Source organism: Seriola dumerili, unplaced genomic scaffold (assembly GCF_002260705.1).
Source record: "Seriola dumerili isolate Sdu_G_001 unplaced genomic scaffold, Sdu_1.0 BDQW01000012.1, whole genome shotgun sequence".
Lineage (NCBI taxonomy): Eukaryota > Metazoa > Chordata > Actinopteri > Carangiformes > Carangidae > Seriola > Seriola dumerili.
In genome coordinates this window covers 1801611-1816718 of record NW_019174267.1, presented here as the reverse complement: position 1 = coordinate 1816718, position 15108 = coordinate 1801611, and the positions used below count along the sequence as shown (strand labels likewise).

General features: G+C 46.5%; 1 protein-coding gene across 1 annotated transcript in view; it reads right to left on the bottom strand.

Annotated features, from left to right (window-relative positions):
* The window catches only part of plekhg4 (pleckstrin homology and RhoGEF domain containing G4), a 33733-nt gene that overhangs the window by 319 nt on the left and 18306 nt on the right, over nt 1-15108 (bottom strand). Inside the window, exons 14-24 of the mRNA XM_022749967.1 lie at nt 14728-14919; nt 6300-7234; nt 4663-4912; nt 2693-2782; nt 2369-2593; nt 2116-2286; nt 1749-1929; nt 1555-1671; nt 1058-1199; nt 871-971; nt 463-777 (exon numbers count right to left, since the gene is read on the bottom strand). Of these exons, the coding sequence (XP_022605688.1) occupies nt 488-777; nt 871-971; nt 1058-1199; nt 1555-1671; nt 1749-1929; nt 2116-2286; nt 2369-2593; nt 2693-2782; nt 4663-4912; nt 6300-7234; nt 14728-14919 (2694 nt within the window). The 3' untranslated portion in view covers nt 463-487. The remainder of the gene's footprint in view (nt 1-462; nt 778-870; nt 972-1057; nt 1200-1554; nt 1672-1748; nt 1930-2115; nt 2287-2368; nt 2594-2692; nt 2783-4662; nt 4913-6299; nt 7235-14727; nt 14920-15108) is intronic.

Genomic DNA, 15108 nt, shown 5'->3' with positions numbered 1-15108 from the left:
ACACATAAAAACAGTTTAAAAAATGTTTGTATTAATTGATGTTTTCCTTCCTGTGACATCGCTCATTTATTTACATGTGATTATTAACCTGTGATCATGTGACAGCTGTGATCATCAACACTGACAGTTGACTGTGTATTACAGACTGAAAAGAACATGGCCGACAGGTGAACACAGTGATCAGCTGTCTGTGTTTAAATAAAGTTTATCTGAGGGATTCTTCAGATCTGTGAATGATTGTAAATGATTGTGGATGATTGTGAATAAAGTGGATTTGGACGTTTTCCTGTTTGTAAACATGAAGACAGGAAGTAAATAAATGCAGGTGCACAAACACACACACACTTATTAGTTAAGTGTGTAGTATAGTAAAGTGTTGTGTAGAATCACTGGAGCTTGGGGAGATGGCCCTGAGAGGACACACCTGTGGACAAGTGAGGACAGGTGTATGTGTTCACTCACAGTGGCGTCCTCCAGGTGAGCTGTCTCAGACGATGGTTGCCGGGCCGATGAGAGGAGCAGACGTCTGAGGACGGGGACACACAGTTAATGTCTCACCACAGTCTCTACTCTCTGCTGTCTCTGTCTCTGTATTCACAGCTGACACGAACTGGCTGCTGAGGTGCTGTTTGTTGGAGGAGGAGGAGGAGGAGGAGGGCTGGCTATAGGGGCGGGGCTCCTCGGGCAGCGCCTCCTGGAGGTGGGAGGAGACGCAGCCGCTGTCGGAGCCGGTGGATCCGGAGAGACAGCGAGACGACGAGCCCGAGCTCTCTGTGGCTGAGAGAGAGACAATCAGCTGTCAGACAGGTGTTTATCAGAGGAGCGATACCTCCTGTTCAACAGAACATCTCTGTTCCTGTCTGTACGTACTCATGGAGGGCTGGCTGCTGGTCTCATGCTCCTGCTCGTCCTCCTCGATACAGGAAGTGATGAAGGAGCCTTCAGCTGCAGGAGAGGGGAGGGGGGGTTGGCTGGGGTGGGGGGTGGGGGGTGGTGGTTATAAAGTGTTCAGAGAATCAGACTACAGAGAACTGGACCGGACCGGTTCATATTGTACCTGTACATGTGCAGGTTGAGCGGTCCCAGCAGACTGGAGGAAGAAGGTCCTGATGTCCCGGGGTCAGAGGTCACCGCTCCTCGTTTAAAAGGGTTGGAGTGGTCAAAGACGGAGACGGCGATGGACGCCCTTGTCCTGGCACCTGAACGATCACATCAATAATCAATCCTTATTTTACTGATCAGTCAATGTTGATCAATAATAGAATAATCAATGATCAAAACATAACTCTCTGGTGTCTGAGACTGATGGTCAGACTGAAGAGAGGAAGGTTTATAATCATCATCATCATCAAAGGTTTGTTGATGTAAGCAGCAGATACTCTGACACAATGTCCATAAAATACTTTAAATATAAATGAGTTTTTAATTCAGATTGATCATCATGTAAAATGATATGAATTATTATAAATATTAATGAGTGATTAACATGTTTATATTTATTGTGTGGTACCAGAGACACTGAGCTGTCAATCAACCAGCATCACTTCCTGTTACCTCTGCTCTTCATGATGTAGTGAACGGCTCGGTCACTGATCGCCGCGTCGCTTGGCTGAATGTCTAGGAACGGTTTGTTCCCCACGCCCATGGACACCATCTCCTTCAGACGCATCTCTGAACACATGACATCATCGTTAGATCATTACATCACAGAGGAGGAGCTCAGAGCCACAGACCCCGCCCCTCTCTACCTTTGTTCCTGGTGGCCTGGGTCCACAGGATTCGGGCGATGTCACACGTCCAGGTGAGTTTCACATCTGGCGTAGCGGCCTGAAGGATGAAGGTCTGATTCTTGGACGTCCTCCTCCTGAACCAGATCTCGAACCTCAGCCCGCTGTCTCCGGTGGACTCCGTCAAACCCACGTCAGCTGTCTGAAGGACAAACAGGATGTTAATGTTTTAGAATGAGACGTGGTCTCAGGTCTATGGTCTGAGGTGGTCTGAGGTGGTCTGAGGTGGTCTGAGGTGGTCTATGGTCTGAGGTGGTCTGAGGTGGTCTGAGGTGGTCTGAGGTGGTCTATGGTCTGAGGTGGTCTGAGGTGGTCTGAGGTGTGTTACCTTGAAGGAGTGTTTGTAGATGAACACGTCCAGCCCTCCCTCCATCTTCTTGGGTTTACTGAAGAGTATCAGCTCCTCAAACAGGAAGATGTGACGCTGACATTTCCTTCTCCCAGTCCAGACCGTGAACTCGTCCTGACGGATCAGCTGACCCTGCTCCTTCAGGTTCACCTGAGAGACAGAGACGGATCACTTCCTGTCTGCAGTGTCACATGACTGAACTGTCCACTGTCTGATTCATCTCTCAACTTACATCACAGTCTCTGATGGCGTCCATTGCCAGCAGGTCGTTGCCATGGCGAAGCTGAAACTTGACCATGTCGGTGGCAGCGTGCAGCGCAACGAGCTCCGCCTCCTGGGCCACGCCCACCTCCTTGCTGAGGTCGGTGAGCAGCAGAGCGTATTTACTCATCCTCTGGACCGGCTTCAGCAGGTAGGACGACAGATCCATCTTATCTCCCAGCTCCACCTGCTTCCTCTGGGGTCAAAGGTCACAGACAGAGTTAAGGAATGTGGGACACATCTCCCAGTCAGAGGTCAGAGGACAAAGGTCAAAGGTCATGGTGTGAGGTCTCACCCTGAAGAAGGAGTTTCCGTGGTTCAACAGCAGAGCATCAGACTTTGGTTTGTTCTTACTGTAGAGAGCGTAGAGACTGAACTGCTCCTGCTGTGAGAGAGAGACCACATCTGGATCAACATGTGGATCAATACTACATCTGTTCAACACCACAACTGGATCGGATCAACATCTGGATCAATACACATTTAGATATAAACACAGCAGCTTCCTCCTCTGTAAGACACGGGGTCATTAACCAGTTCCGCTAATTAATGTCTGATAATCAGTTGATAACCTGATTGATACATGATGATCATATATCAATACCTGAGAGTTCAATAATCTGATGATCAGCTGATATTTAGTTTATTGTGATCAGTGTAAAATAAACTTTAAACAGTTTGTTTCTGATCATGGGATTTATCAGCTGACAGGTTCTTTGATACTGATTGATCTGTAATAAACTAATATCAGCTGATCAATCATCCTGACTGACTTAATGACATTCATGTTACATATTAATCAGTGTTTTTTTTCTATAAAACAGCTGACACATTTATTTATTAACGACAATGAACTGATTGAAGTCTTAGATTTATGGTGTTTGGTACAGTGTGTCTCAGCTCATCTGTTTCCCTCCCTGTGTATCAGTGGTGGCTGCTGGTCTTATAAGGAGGGGAAGCTCATTTTCAGCCTACATCATAAAATGTGTCCGTTTATTTATATGTAAATTCGCAGAGTGACAGAAGAGAGTCGCCAAACACAACGCTAGTCGTTTTTAACAAAGACAAAGTGGCTGAGGATCAGTAACGTCTCCAGATCAACTCCGAACAACGGAATGAAAAACATGAAAAATGCTCCGGTGGATGCTTAAACTTCAAGATCGCTGATTCGCTCATTTCGCTGTCAATCAAAAAGGGACTCAGCCTCAGACAGATCATCCAATCATCATGCAGAAGCCGAGCGTCCGGGCCAGCCCACTGCCCCATAGACCCCCAGAGACGCTGAGCATCTGATGGGCGGGACAAAGCCCAGCATTTATCCAATGACGTCTAGTTTGGCTGCAGTGGAACAACCCACTCTGTGCTTCCCACTGAAGTCAGTAGACGCTCGGCGTAAAGCGCTGTGGCGCTGCGGGGATGAATGAGAAGGAAGTCGTGTCGGTTACCTGTGATAAGTAGCTGATTCTGAACAAAAGATGAACGTGTTCTAGCGCATATTTAGTCAATGAAATGTTCACACAACAGCACATATTTGACCACTTATTCTGTTGACATTTTAGGGGAAGCAGAGCTTCCCTTGCATCTTAGAGCAATCGCCACTGCTGTGTATGAGGTCACTGCTCACACGTGGAGCCAGGTGTGTCTCCTTCCTCCTCCTACCTGTCTGTGTGTCCCCAGTAAAGATCAGCGGAACCATGTGATGAGTCGTTCACTGGACTGACTGAGTTTTAAAGATAATATTATTAACAGTTTGTCAATGAAAACATCTGCAGCATCTGTAACTGACAGAGAGGCTGTTCTTCTTCTGGTCTCTCTTCAGCAGCAGGTCGTCGCTCTCTTTATAATAATATAATAATAATTATAATATATTATCATAACATGTGAGCAGCTACAGCTTCAGGTGGAGGATAGCTTTTAGCATGCTAACTTCAGTATCAGAAGAGACGTGATAGAGACAAGAGTTAACATCTGTGTTTGTCTCCACCTCTGGAGACAGATGTTGGTGAGTAAAGGAATGAAGTGACTGGTCAGTAAACAGCTGCTAATGCTAACATTAGCTATGTAGCATTAGCAAAACGTACATATAGCTCCTTTAAATGAGCTCAAACATGTCCGACATGTCTCTACTGTGACTGATCAGAACAGTGACTCTATTCACTGTGATTGATCACATGATCAGAGGACTGAATGTCTCTCCCCTCTGGTGCTGTGTGTGTGTGTGTGTGTGTGTGTGTGTGTGTGTGTGTGTGTGTGTGTGTGTCCTACATGTCTGAGGAAGCAGTGAGGCACTCTGAGTGGGTGTTTCCAGCAGGCCTCCAGCTCCCTGAGGAAGAACTGACTGTGGAAGTCCAGGAGTTTCTCCAGGTTCCCAAAGACCACGGAGCGTTTTCCCCTCAGGTCCTGGGGCAGGTCGACCCGGTCCATCTCTGGGAAGTAGTGGTGGATGATGTATCGCAGAGAGCGGACGTATTCCCGCTCCGTGGTCACCATCTCCTCCACAATGTGACGCAGTTTACTGCACAGACATGTACACACATCAGACTGATGACAGGGACAAGGTGAGCTCAGGTGTGTTCATCACGGCTCCTCCTACCACTACGTCTCCAGCTCACTGGAAGAAGAAGATCTGCTGTTAATCATTTAATCTGTGAAGATTCTGAATCTTTTCATCGACACCCAGACCTGCTTCGCTACTGTCACATTAACAAGGTTACTGTCTTTCTTCTCAGTGAAGACTCAGACAGTGTTAACTGTTAGAGACCAGGCTCAGGTAGAGACCAGACTCTCTGTTCTGTCTGTTCTATAATACAAAATGTGGTCTGACGTTCTGGGTTGTACACTGACATCTACGAAGGCTGCGATCACACTAACACACATGAAAACACGCATCACATGATTAGTCATCTACACTGAGCATGTGCGAGCAAGTGTAAACAGGAAGTACATTGTCTATTCTGCAATTGGTCAGTTACAGTAAATCCACTGAAGGAGGAACAGGTAGTCCAGACTGATGAGAGCCAATCAGGAGAGCCCGTTGGTGTGACGTCATCATTTCCAAAGGTCTCAGTTTCTGTCCGTCCAGATGACAACACAACCCCAGAGATTTCAGAATAAAACACAACCCCAGAGTTTTCAAAATAAAATACGTCCAACTGTTTCTAAAAGTCATCCTCAGGTGCTTCGGTTGAACTACGTCACTGTGCCTACATGGATGTGATAATAAGAGCAGACTTTAAATGGACACATTACCATGACAACAACTCTGTGAGTCAGCTGTTAGTTTGTCTCCCAGGTGAAGCAGCAGGTAACTGAATGTTTCAGGCAGATCTTTCAAATGTGGATAAAACAACTAAACCTGACTCAAATGCTTTCCACGTTTACCACTCAAAAATTCAAGATGGCTGCCATTTCTGGCAAGGAAATGTTATTTTTTGCACCAAGTTCATCCACTATTTTTTCATGAATAATCCAGGTGTCAAATCAAACAATAATCTAGAAAGTGACATTTTATATTCATCATAAAAAATTAAATGAAAGTATTTCAGCAAAAACATTACTCACAAAAAGATTGCTAACTAGCCTTACGCTAGTGAGTTAGCCTAGTGAGTTAATGTTAGGACAAGTAAACATAGTGACTAATGAAGCTCTGAGGAAATGTCGAAATCTGTCTGTGGGTAAAATGTGTTTCTTGTTCCTGACATGTCGGCCATTTTGAAATTTTGAAATTTCAGATGTCTAATGAGATTTTTCAAATTAATGGCCCCAGAGAGAAAAACAGACCAGGTTCACAAAGATTAATATATGATCTGCTGCAGGAGGATGAATCAGACCTGAACAGACGCCATGTTGGTTCTCATGGATGTAAATCATGATGTAAATCATCTGTCCAGCTGATTACCCACCTTCCCCTGGGGCGGGGGTCTATTGCAGGGCTGCCAGTGGTTCTCGGGGTGCCGGGTGTCCCGGGGGTGCGTAGCCCCTGTCCCATCCAGCCGTGAGCAGGCGTCCTGGGGCAGAGCGTGTGGTCGGCCGCCTCAGTGCTGCTGACCTCCAGGCCGCGGATGAATACGCCAGTGTTTCCTCTGCGCACCGGCTCGCTGAGGGCACGAGCACACGGCCCGTACCGCACCGCCTCGGGGGTGGAGGGACAGTCAAAGCTCTGGGTCTTCCTGAGCTGCTGCCGCCTGCTGGAAGAGAAGGAAAAAGAGGAGGAGGAGCAAGAGGAGGAGTCCAGGCGGGGGAGGCTGGGACTGGAGCAGAGATCCACCCGGTCTGAAGACTCCTCTGAGGAGACGCTGCGGAACAGACGCTGGAGGAGCGGGGTGTGCTGGGGTGTGTGGGGGGAGCCAGAGGAGGGAGCAGGGGTGAAGGCGATGGGTGAGGAGGTGAGGGGGAGCAGGGAGGATGTGCTACGAGGAGGTGAGGAGGTGTTAGTGTCCTCCTCTGGGGGCCAGGAGCAGGATGACGTCTCACGGACACCCCAGAGTCCTGACAGCGTCTTCCTGGAGGAGATAGAGCTTCTGCTGTGGGTGGAGTCAGAGCGGCGCCTGTGGCTGGAGTCTCGTGTCCTGAGCGCTGCCTCCATCTTTCTGTCAAACATCTTCTTTGTCTCCTGACACTTGGACCAGGCAAAGCTCCACTGACGGAGGCCTCGCTCACCCCGCAGCTCGCCTGCCGCCGCCTTCATCTCCTGGAAACGGGCATCTGTGATTGGTGGGTGCTGGCGCTGGTAGTCCTCCAGGCAGCCAATCACAGCCTGGCATTTGTCCGGCAGCGTGCACTCCTCCATACTGACACCAGCTAGGTGACGCATACCCTCCAATGCCCAGCCATAGGCCTGCAGACAGAGAGGGAACAGGTCATGTGACATCACATAGGGGTGGGGGGTTGACCTCTGACCCTTAACCTGAGCAGCAGGTTAAATGACCTCATTAGTTCTTCTTCTTATTAACTTATTTATTCATTTATTTTGTCTCTCAGTAAAATAAGAACATATTCTGACAAACAGAAGCTGACGCTGATGTTCAGGTGATGTTACACAAACAAATCTGCTGATTAGTTCACACATGAAACTGATGAACTCTGTGTGTGTGTGCGTGCGTGCGTGCGTGCGTGCGTGCGTGCGTGCGTGCGTGCGTGCGTGCGTGCGTGTGTGTGTGTGGACACCACAAAGGAGGCGACCACCAACCTCCTTTGTTGAAGGTTGGAGGGGGAGGAGCTTGTGTGTGTGTGTGCTATAAATAAAAGACAAGGCCTCCTGTTTTTCTACACAGATGGGATGAATGAGTCTTCACCCTCCTGACAGATAATAACACATTACCTCACCACAAAGACAGCACACACACACACACACACAGTAACATGTGAGGTCATGTGCGTGGTTGGCCTCAGGTTGGCCTGGGTGGTGGGGCTGTACCGTGACCAGCAGAGGGCGCTCAACACACTCAACACACAGGAAGTGTAAAATCATTTAAGATCAATGGATCTGAATCAATATTTATAACTTTCTGGATCTTTTGTTTCAGTCATCAAATCAATTTGAATCTATTCAAGTCAAAGTGGATGAGTGACATCACAAACTGCCAATCAGGCTGCAGAGATCCTCTGGTATGTTCATCTCCCATCATGCTCTGGAACAGTAAGAGGTCAAATAAAAACATGCTCCAGTGAACAACTGGTAACACTGGCTGAACTGGTGTGAACCTGCATAGAGAACAGGTGAAGCTGCAGCTAACTGACATCACATCATCCAGGTGCAGTCTGTCTCTGCAGTCTGACAATGAAACCATATGAACCATCACTCTCTCTCACACACACACACACACACACACACACACACACACACACACACACACACACACGCCTACAGTAGGCCTCTGGGTCAGCTCTTTGTGTGTGTGTGGGAACTGAGCTGCTGCTGTGATCAAGACACATCAGCAAGCTAATCAGTTAGAGGAGCAGTGAGCCGACACACACACACACACACACACACACACACACACACACACACAGGATGGGAGGGGTGGGGACAAACATTAAGTCAGCTGTCAGTCATCTGTCCTGATGAGGAGGATGGACAGGATGATGAAGGCTCAGTAGGATAAATTACATTAAAGGTGCCCTGCTTCCAGTCTTTGTGCTAAGCTAGGCTAACAGTTTCCCTCTGTTTACAGTCTTTGAGCTAAGCTATCCTAACAGTTTCCCTCTGCCTCTAGTCTTTGTGTTAAGCTAGGCTAACCGTTTCCCTCTGCTTCCAGTCTTTGTGCTAAGCTAGGCTAACAGTTTCCCCCTGTTCCCCCAGCTTCAATAACTCACTACATTTTAAAATCCATCAGAACAGAAACACTGCTCCTTCATCAACAGGCTAAACTTGCAGTGACACAAACAGCTGTGATCAACGTCTTAACAGTCTTCTTAAGTCTTAACAACAAATTCTTCACTAACAGAAGAAATGTTTAATTTTTTAGTATTTAAATGTTTATATGTTTATGTGTTTAAGTGTTCATATGTTAATAAGTGTAAGTGTTTAAATGTTTATAAGTTTAAGTGTTTACATGTTTATATGTTTAAATGTTTATATGTTGAATATATACAGCTGTGACTGTGACCATCAGTGAACAGGAGGCTTTTACTAAACACGAGGATGAAGAGACGAGGACCGACCCGGACTCTCATTAAAATAACATGGTTTCTATTGTACTGCAGAGACAGGAGGAGGAGGAGGAGGAGGAGGAGGAGGAGGACTGAGCAGGAGCAGACAGGCTCTGGTTTGGGGACAGTGTCCCTGCAGGATTCCAGTCCTGGAACCAGTCAACCACAGAGGAGGGAGGAGAGGAGGGCGGAGGGGGGAGGTCAAAACCCTCCAAAACCAGATAAAAGGAGGAGGGGGAGGGCTCCTCTCTACCCCTTCAGAGGAGGAGGAGGAGGAGGAGGAGAGGGAGTGGTCTGACTTCAAACACACCAACATATTTACTGAGTCAGTTGCTCTTTAAAGTTCCAGACTGGAACCAACTGAACCTCTTCACATCAGTCTGACAGGTCCGGTCCAGACCAGGACCAGAACCTCCCAGACCAGCTTCACTTTACAGGAAGGACTCTGGTGTGCAGGGTTCTGGTCTGGTTTGATTCATCAGGTTCTGTTTCTGTTCCTCTGTGTAGTTCTGGAGTCCGTGGGTTCAACAAGGTCTGACCTCATGTCACATGACCTTCTACCAGAACAAACATGGCCGACATCAGCAGGTCGCTCTGGGACGTCTGAGCTGAGCAGGACTGTAGAGTCTGCACAGAGACCTGGACCTGGAGCTGAGTGAACCGAGATCTGTATTTACCTGTATGTCTCCCTCGGCAACGCACAGGTGATGTCATCATCAGTCACAGATATCAAACATAAATCTTCATGAAAACGACTGAAGATCAGAGTCTGTACACAGACCAGCTGATCCAGACTGGAACGGACCTGGTCCAAACTGTCAGTGCAGTGTCAAATGACTGGACTGAAGGTCTGGTGATTCTTTAGTGTAAAACACTGAGACCTACACCCAGTCTGTTCTTCCAACCAGTCTCCACCAGGACTGACGTAGCTCCGCCTCCTGTGTGGCATTTCAGAGCAGACGCTTCAGAAGCTGTAACAATGTGAGCTGAACTCTGACGTCTCAGTGACTTCAGGTTTATCACAGGTGAGCTCGGGGTTGTTCTCACCTGCTGGAAACACTCTGGTTGGTGTAGAGGGGGGTGGAGCCTGACGGAGGCAGGATATTAGGGCTGTCCCAAACGATTATTCTTTAAAATCTAGCGATTATTTTTTCGATTATTCGACTAATCTAACGATTATTTTTTTTATTAACCTAACAGTAATTTTATTGCAATTATTTTCCAGTTAGTCATTTGATATAACAATTTGCCCCGTCCAACACACACACGCAAATTTTTTTTAACATTTCAATATTTATTGAAACATTTCTTAAACACCACCATGAGCTCTTTATGTGCTCGTGCATGACTGTCATGCATGTGATATGCCAGATGCACTTTGCAGAGTCTGCAGACTACCGCACTGTTGGTGTCAAGATTAAAGTATTCCCAAACTCTGGAGGATCGTGTGCGAGCCTTTTTGCCGCGTGTTGCTCCACACGCTCCGTCGTACTGCTGGTAGACGCATGTAGTTCAAACAGATTACACAGACGCAAATCATTCACGTAGTCAATGACTTCAATTACGTCACCGCGTTGTCCCAGCCCTTGCACTGCGCCTGTATCCGGGTAAACCAAAGATGATGGATATAAACGGTCCCATTAGAAAGTTCCGGTTTTGTTCTATGAACATTTACCCTGTGTGGTTTTACACGACGCGTCGACACTAAAATTCCACGTCGAATAATTTTTATAATCGACAACGTCGATTACGTCGGATAATCGTCCCAGCCCTACAGGATATAATGTAAAAGCCGCACTGAGAAAATGTTTTATTGTTTACATCATAAAGAACATGTATGTTCCCTCTCAGCTCCTCAACATGTTCAGGGTCAGTGTGTGAACGCACTGATGATTACAGAGCCCAACAGATCGCAGGACAAAGAGACTAAGAACACAACCAACCTGGGACAGGACGATGAGAAAGATGAGGACGACTGGACGTCCTGAGTCCAGATCAGCTGAGCCTCAAAACAAACAGAACTCACTAAATCACAGACAGAGAGGAAACCTCATCAGCTCAAACTCACACGACTTTATTTAATCTTCTGTTGGAGAGTTTCCAAAGATCATGAATCCGTCACAACATGTGGATCGGACATGAAGTAAAACCACAAACACTAAACACCTGATCACAACCTTTAATCTGGATTCTGAGGTCAGACTGTGATACAGGATTAACCCTGTAGACTCCTGCAGGTTTTCAGACTCCATCCACATTCCTGTGTTTTCATTTTAAGACGCATCTCTTTTCCTAAGTTTTCGCCGCCTGTGCACATGACTCTGGTGTTTTTGAGCACCGAAAACAGACTTTTGGAAACGGTGCTGGACCCATTTTATTTTGAAAACTCTGTGGCTGTGTTTTATTTTAAAAACTCTGGGGTCAGTGTTGTAGTCTGGACAGACAGAAAGTGAGACCCTTGTAAACGATGAGGTCACAGCCACGGTCTCTCCTGATTGGCTCTCATCAGCCTGAACTACCAGTGGTGAATACAACATGATGATCTACAGGTGGAGGCAACACTGCACTAACAAAGGCAGAGAAGAAGAACAAGACAGATAACAGGTAAACATGTAAACAAACCTGAGAGCTCGAGGACTCACAGACACACACACAGACACACACACACACACACACACACACACACGAGCAGAGCTGTTTTCAAATCAAATATCAATCTGGAGTCAAACTTTTGCCGTCATCACATCAAACTGAATAACTGCTACGAACACACACTAACTACACACTAACTACACACACACTGATGAAGCTGCACTACTTCCCAACAACTGCAGTGTGTGTGTTTGTGTAAAAGAAGTGTGTGTCTTTACCTCGGTGTGTCCTGCTGAAGAGCTGCAGCCTGACTGAGCTGTGCAGAGAGCGGCATCCCGACCACACACACACAAACACACACACACACACAGAGACCACCCCCCCACCTCATTCACAGACTGAATGGCAGATGGGCGGTCCCAGGTCCCAGGAGGAGGAGGGGAGGGGGGAGTTCACCATGGCAACAAAGACTTGAAAAAAAAAAAGACTTGTGAAAGGAGTGAAAAGAGGAAGGAGGGAAGACTTGGCACTGGAGTGATACCTGGACTAAACACACACACACACACACACACACACACACACACACACACACACACACACACACACACACACACACACACACACACACACAGGAAGCATTGACTGTGTCACAAAGGTGTCATGTTTGGACAGAAGCTGCTGTTGTTTCTCTGAGACTGTTTCTGTCCTGACAAAACCACGTTGTGGAGATACGAGGTTTCGGCCGACAGCAGCGAGTCATGCTGTGACTCTGTCTCTGTGTGTGTGTGTGTGTCAGGTCAATATCAGCCATCAGTGTATCAGAGTGGAAAATTCACAATAAACTACAGTCACTTCACTGCACAGATCAACACACACACACACACACACACACACACACACACACACACACACACACACACACACACACACACACACACACACACACACAGAATATGGACAATTATCATCAACATTATCAGGTCATGTGTGAATGAAGAGACTGTTTGACGCCTCAGGCACAGTCTGACTCGAGTCCGTCAGTCCGTCAGTCCGTCAGTCCGTCAGTCCGTCAGTCCGTCAGTCAGTCAGTCCGTCAGTCCGTCAGTCAGTCAGTCAGTGTCCACATCACTACATTTTCAATCTAAAACGATCTCCGTCCAGACTAACACACCTGGAAACAACAGTCACATGACCATCACCTACACTGAGCATGTGCAAGCCGGTGTAAACAGGAAGTAGATTGTCTGCTCTGCAGTAAAGCCTCTGAAGGAGGAACAGCAGAGACAGTTGTAGCATTAAAATTGGTAGTCCAGGCTGACGTAAACCTCATCGTTTACAAAGGTCTCAGTTTCTGTTCGTCCAGACTACAACACAACCCCAGAGTTTTCAAAATAAAACACTATCCTAGGGTTTTCAAAATAAAACGCAACTCCAGAATTTTCAAACTAAAACACAACCCCAGATGTTTCAAAATAAAACTCAACCCCAGAGTTTTCTACATAAAACACCACCCCAGGGTTTTCAGAATAAAACACAACCCCAGATGTTTCAAACTGAAACACAACCTCAGAGTTTACAAAATAAAACCCGGCCCTAGAGTTTTCAAAATAAATTGCAACCACAGAGTTTTCAAAATGAAACACAACCCCAGACTTTTCAAAATAAAACACAACCCCGGACTAAATAAAACAGGTCTGGCAGAGTTTCTGAAGGTTGTAGTAGAGTGGACAGAGGAGGAAATATAGAAGAGATTAGTTGGATGAAGTTGAAGATGTAGGAGAGGAGGCCGGTGTGATGGTCACTGTGATGTTTCAGTTACACCTGTATGTGTGTTGATCTGATGAAGCACAGTCGTCAGTCAGCTGTGTCACCTTCATGTCTGATCCATTATACAGACAGGCTATTTTAATAGAAATCATCAATTTCTAATTAAATATCATTTCCATATCACACACAAACACACACACCCCTCCCTCCTACAGTACAGGGTCATATGGACAAAGACCATCACCCCCCACCCCTCAACCTCCTTTACAACAGGCAGAGTCCAGCATACAAAACAATATTGACACTCTCTCCCCCCTCCTCACCCCCCTCTCTCCTGGCCTCAATACAAGCTGTCAGTTTAGCTACAGGAGGACGTAAGGAGTAGGAGGGGGAGGAGGTGATGTGTTAAAGCTCCATCAACAAACCATCTGCTCTGATACACAAAACAACTTCAACTAAGAACAGAGAGACAAAAAACAGAGAGAGACGGAGACATCACACGGAGGTCATTACTGTGACTCAGTCATAGGTACGAGGCTGTAGTGGAAGCCGTGCTGATGCTCAGTGACATCACGACCTGGAGTGTGATGTAACTTTAATGGAAACCGCTACAGTGAAAACTCCAGCTTCACTACTACTGTACAAACAACCTACTGTACAAACAAGCTGCAGTAGAAATAAACTACTGTACAAACAAGCTACAGTAGAAATAAACTACTGTACAAACAAGCTGCAGTAGAAATAAACTACTGTACAAACAACCTACAGTAGAAATAAACTACTGTACAAACAACCTACAGTAGAAATAAACTACTGTGAAAACGACCTACAGTACAAACAACCTACAGTAGAGATAAACTACTGTACAAACAACCTAAAGTAGAAATAAACTACTGTACAAACAACCTACTGTACAAACAACCAACAGTAGAAACAACCTACTGTACAAACAAACTGCAGTAGAAATAAACTACTGTACAAACAACCTACAGTAGAAATAAACTACTGTACAAACAACCTACTGTACAAACAAGCTGCAGTAGAAATAAACTACTGTGAAAACGACCTACTGTACAAACAACCTACAGTAGAAATAAACTACTGTACAAACAACCAACAGTAGAAATAAACTACTGTACATCAAAATCAATATTTATTTCCTCTGGACACTATATAGACTAACATCTTTTTACGAGCTGCAGATTGATGTTAGAAATCAGTCTTTTTCCTGCAGCAAGTAACCTTAGTAACAGATGGTTAAAGAGCTGATTAAAGAGGTGACATCATCATCAGCTGAGAACCAGCTGACAGAATCAGTACCTGGTCTAAGAAGCGGTAGAGTCTGACGGCCCGGTCGATGTTCTGTCCGGTGGTGTTGACCCTCTGGGAGAAGTCCTGCAGCTGCGCCCAGAAAGAATGAACTTTGACCTCGTAGCTGTGGAGGTCAGCTGACGACACGTCGACCCAGCGCTCCAGACGAGCCAACAACGCCTCACCTCGTTTACAGTGATCCTGCAGAGAGAGAGGACGAGGGTCACCCTGTCTGTGTGTGTGTCTGTGTCTCTGTGTGTGTGTCTGTGTGTGTGTGTGTGTCTCTGAGTCTGTGTGTGTGTGTCTGCCTCTCTGTGTGTGTGTGTGTGTCTCTGAGTCTGTGTGTGTGTGTCTGTGTGTGTGTGTCTGTGTCTCTGTGTGTGTGTGTGT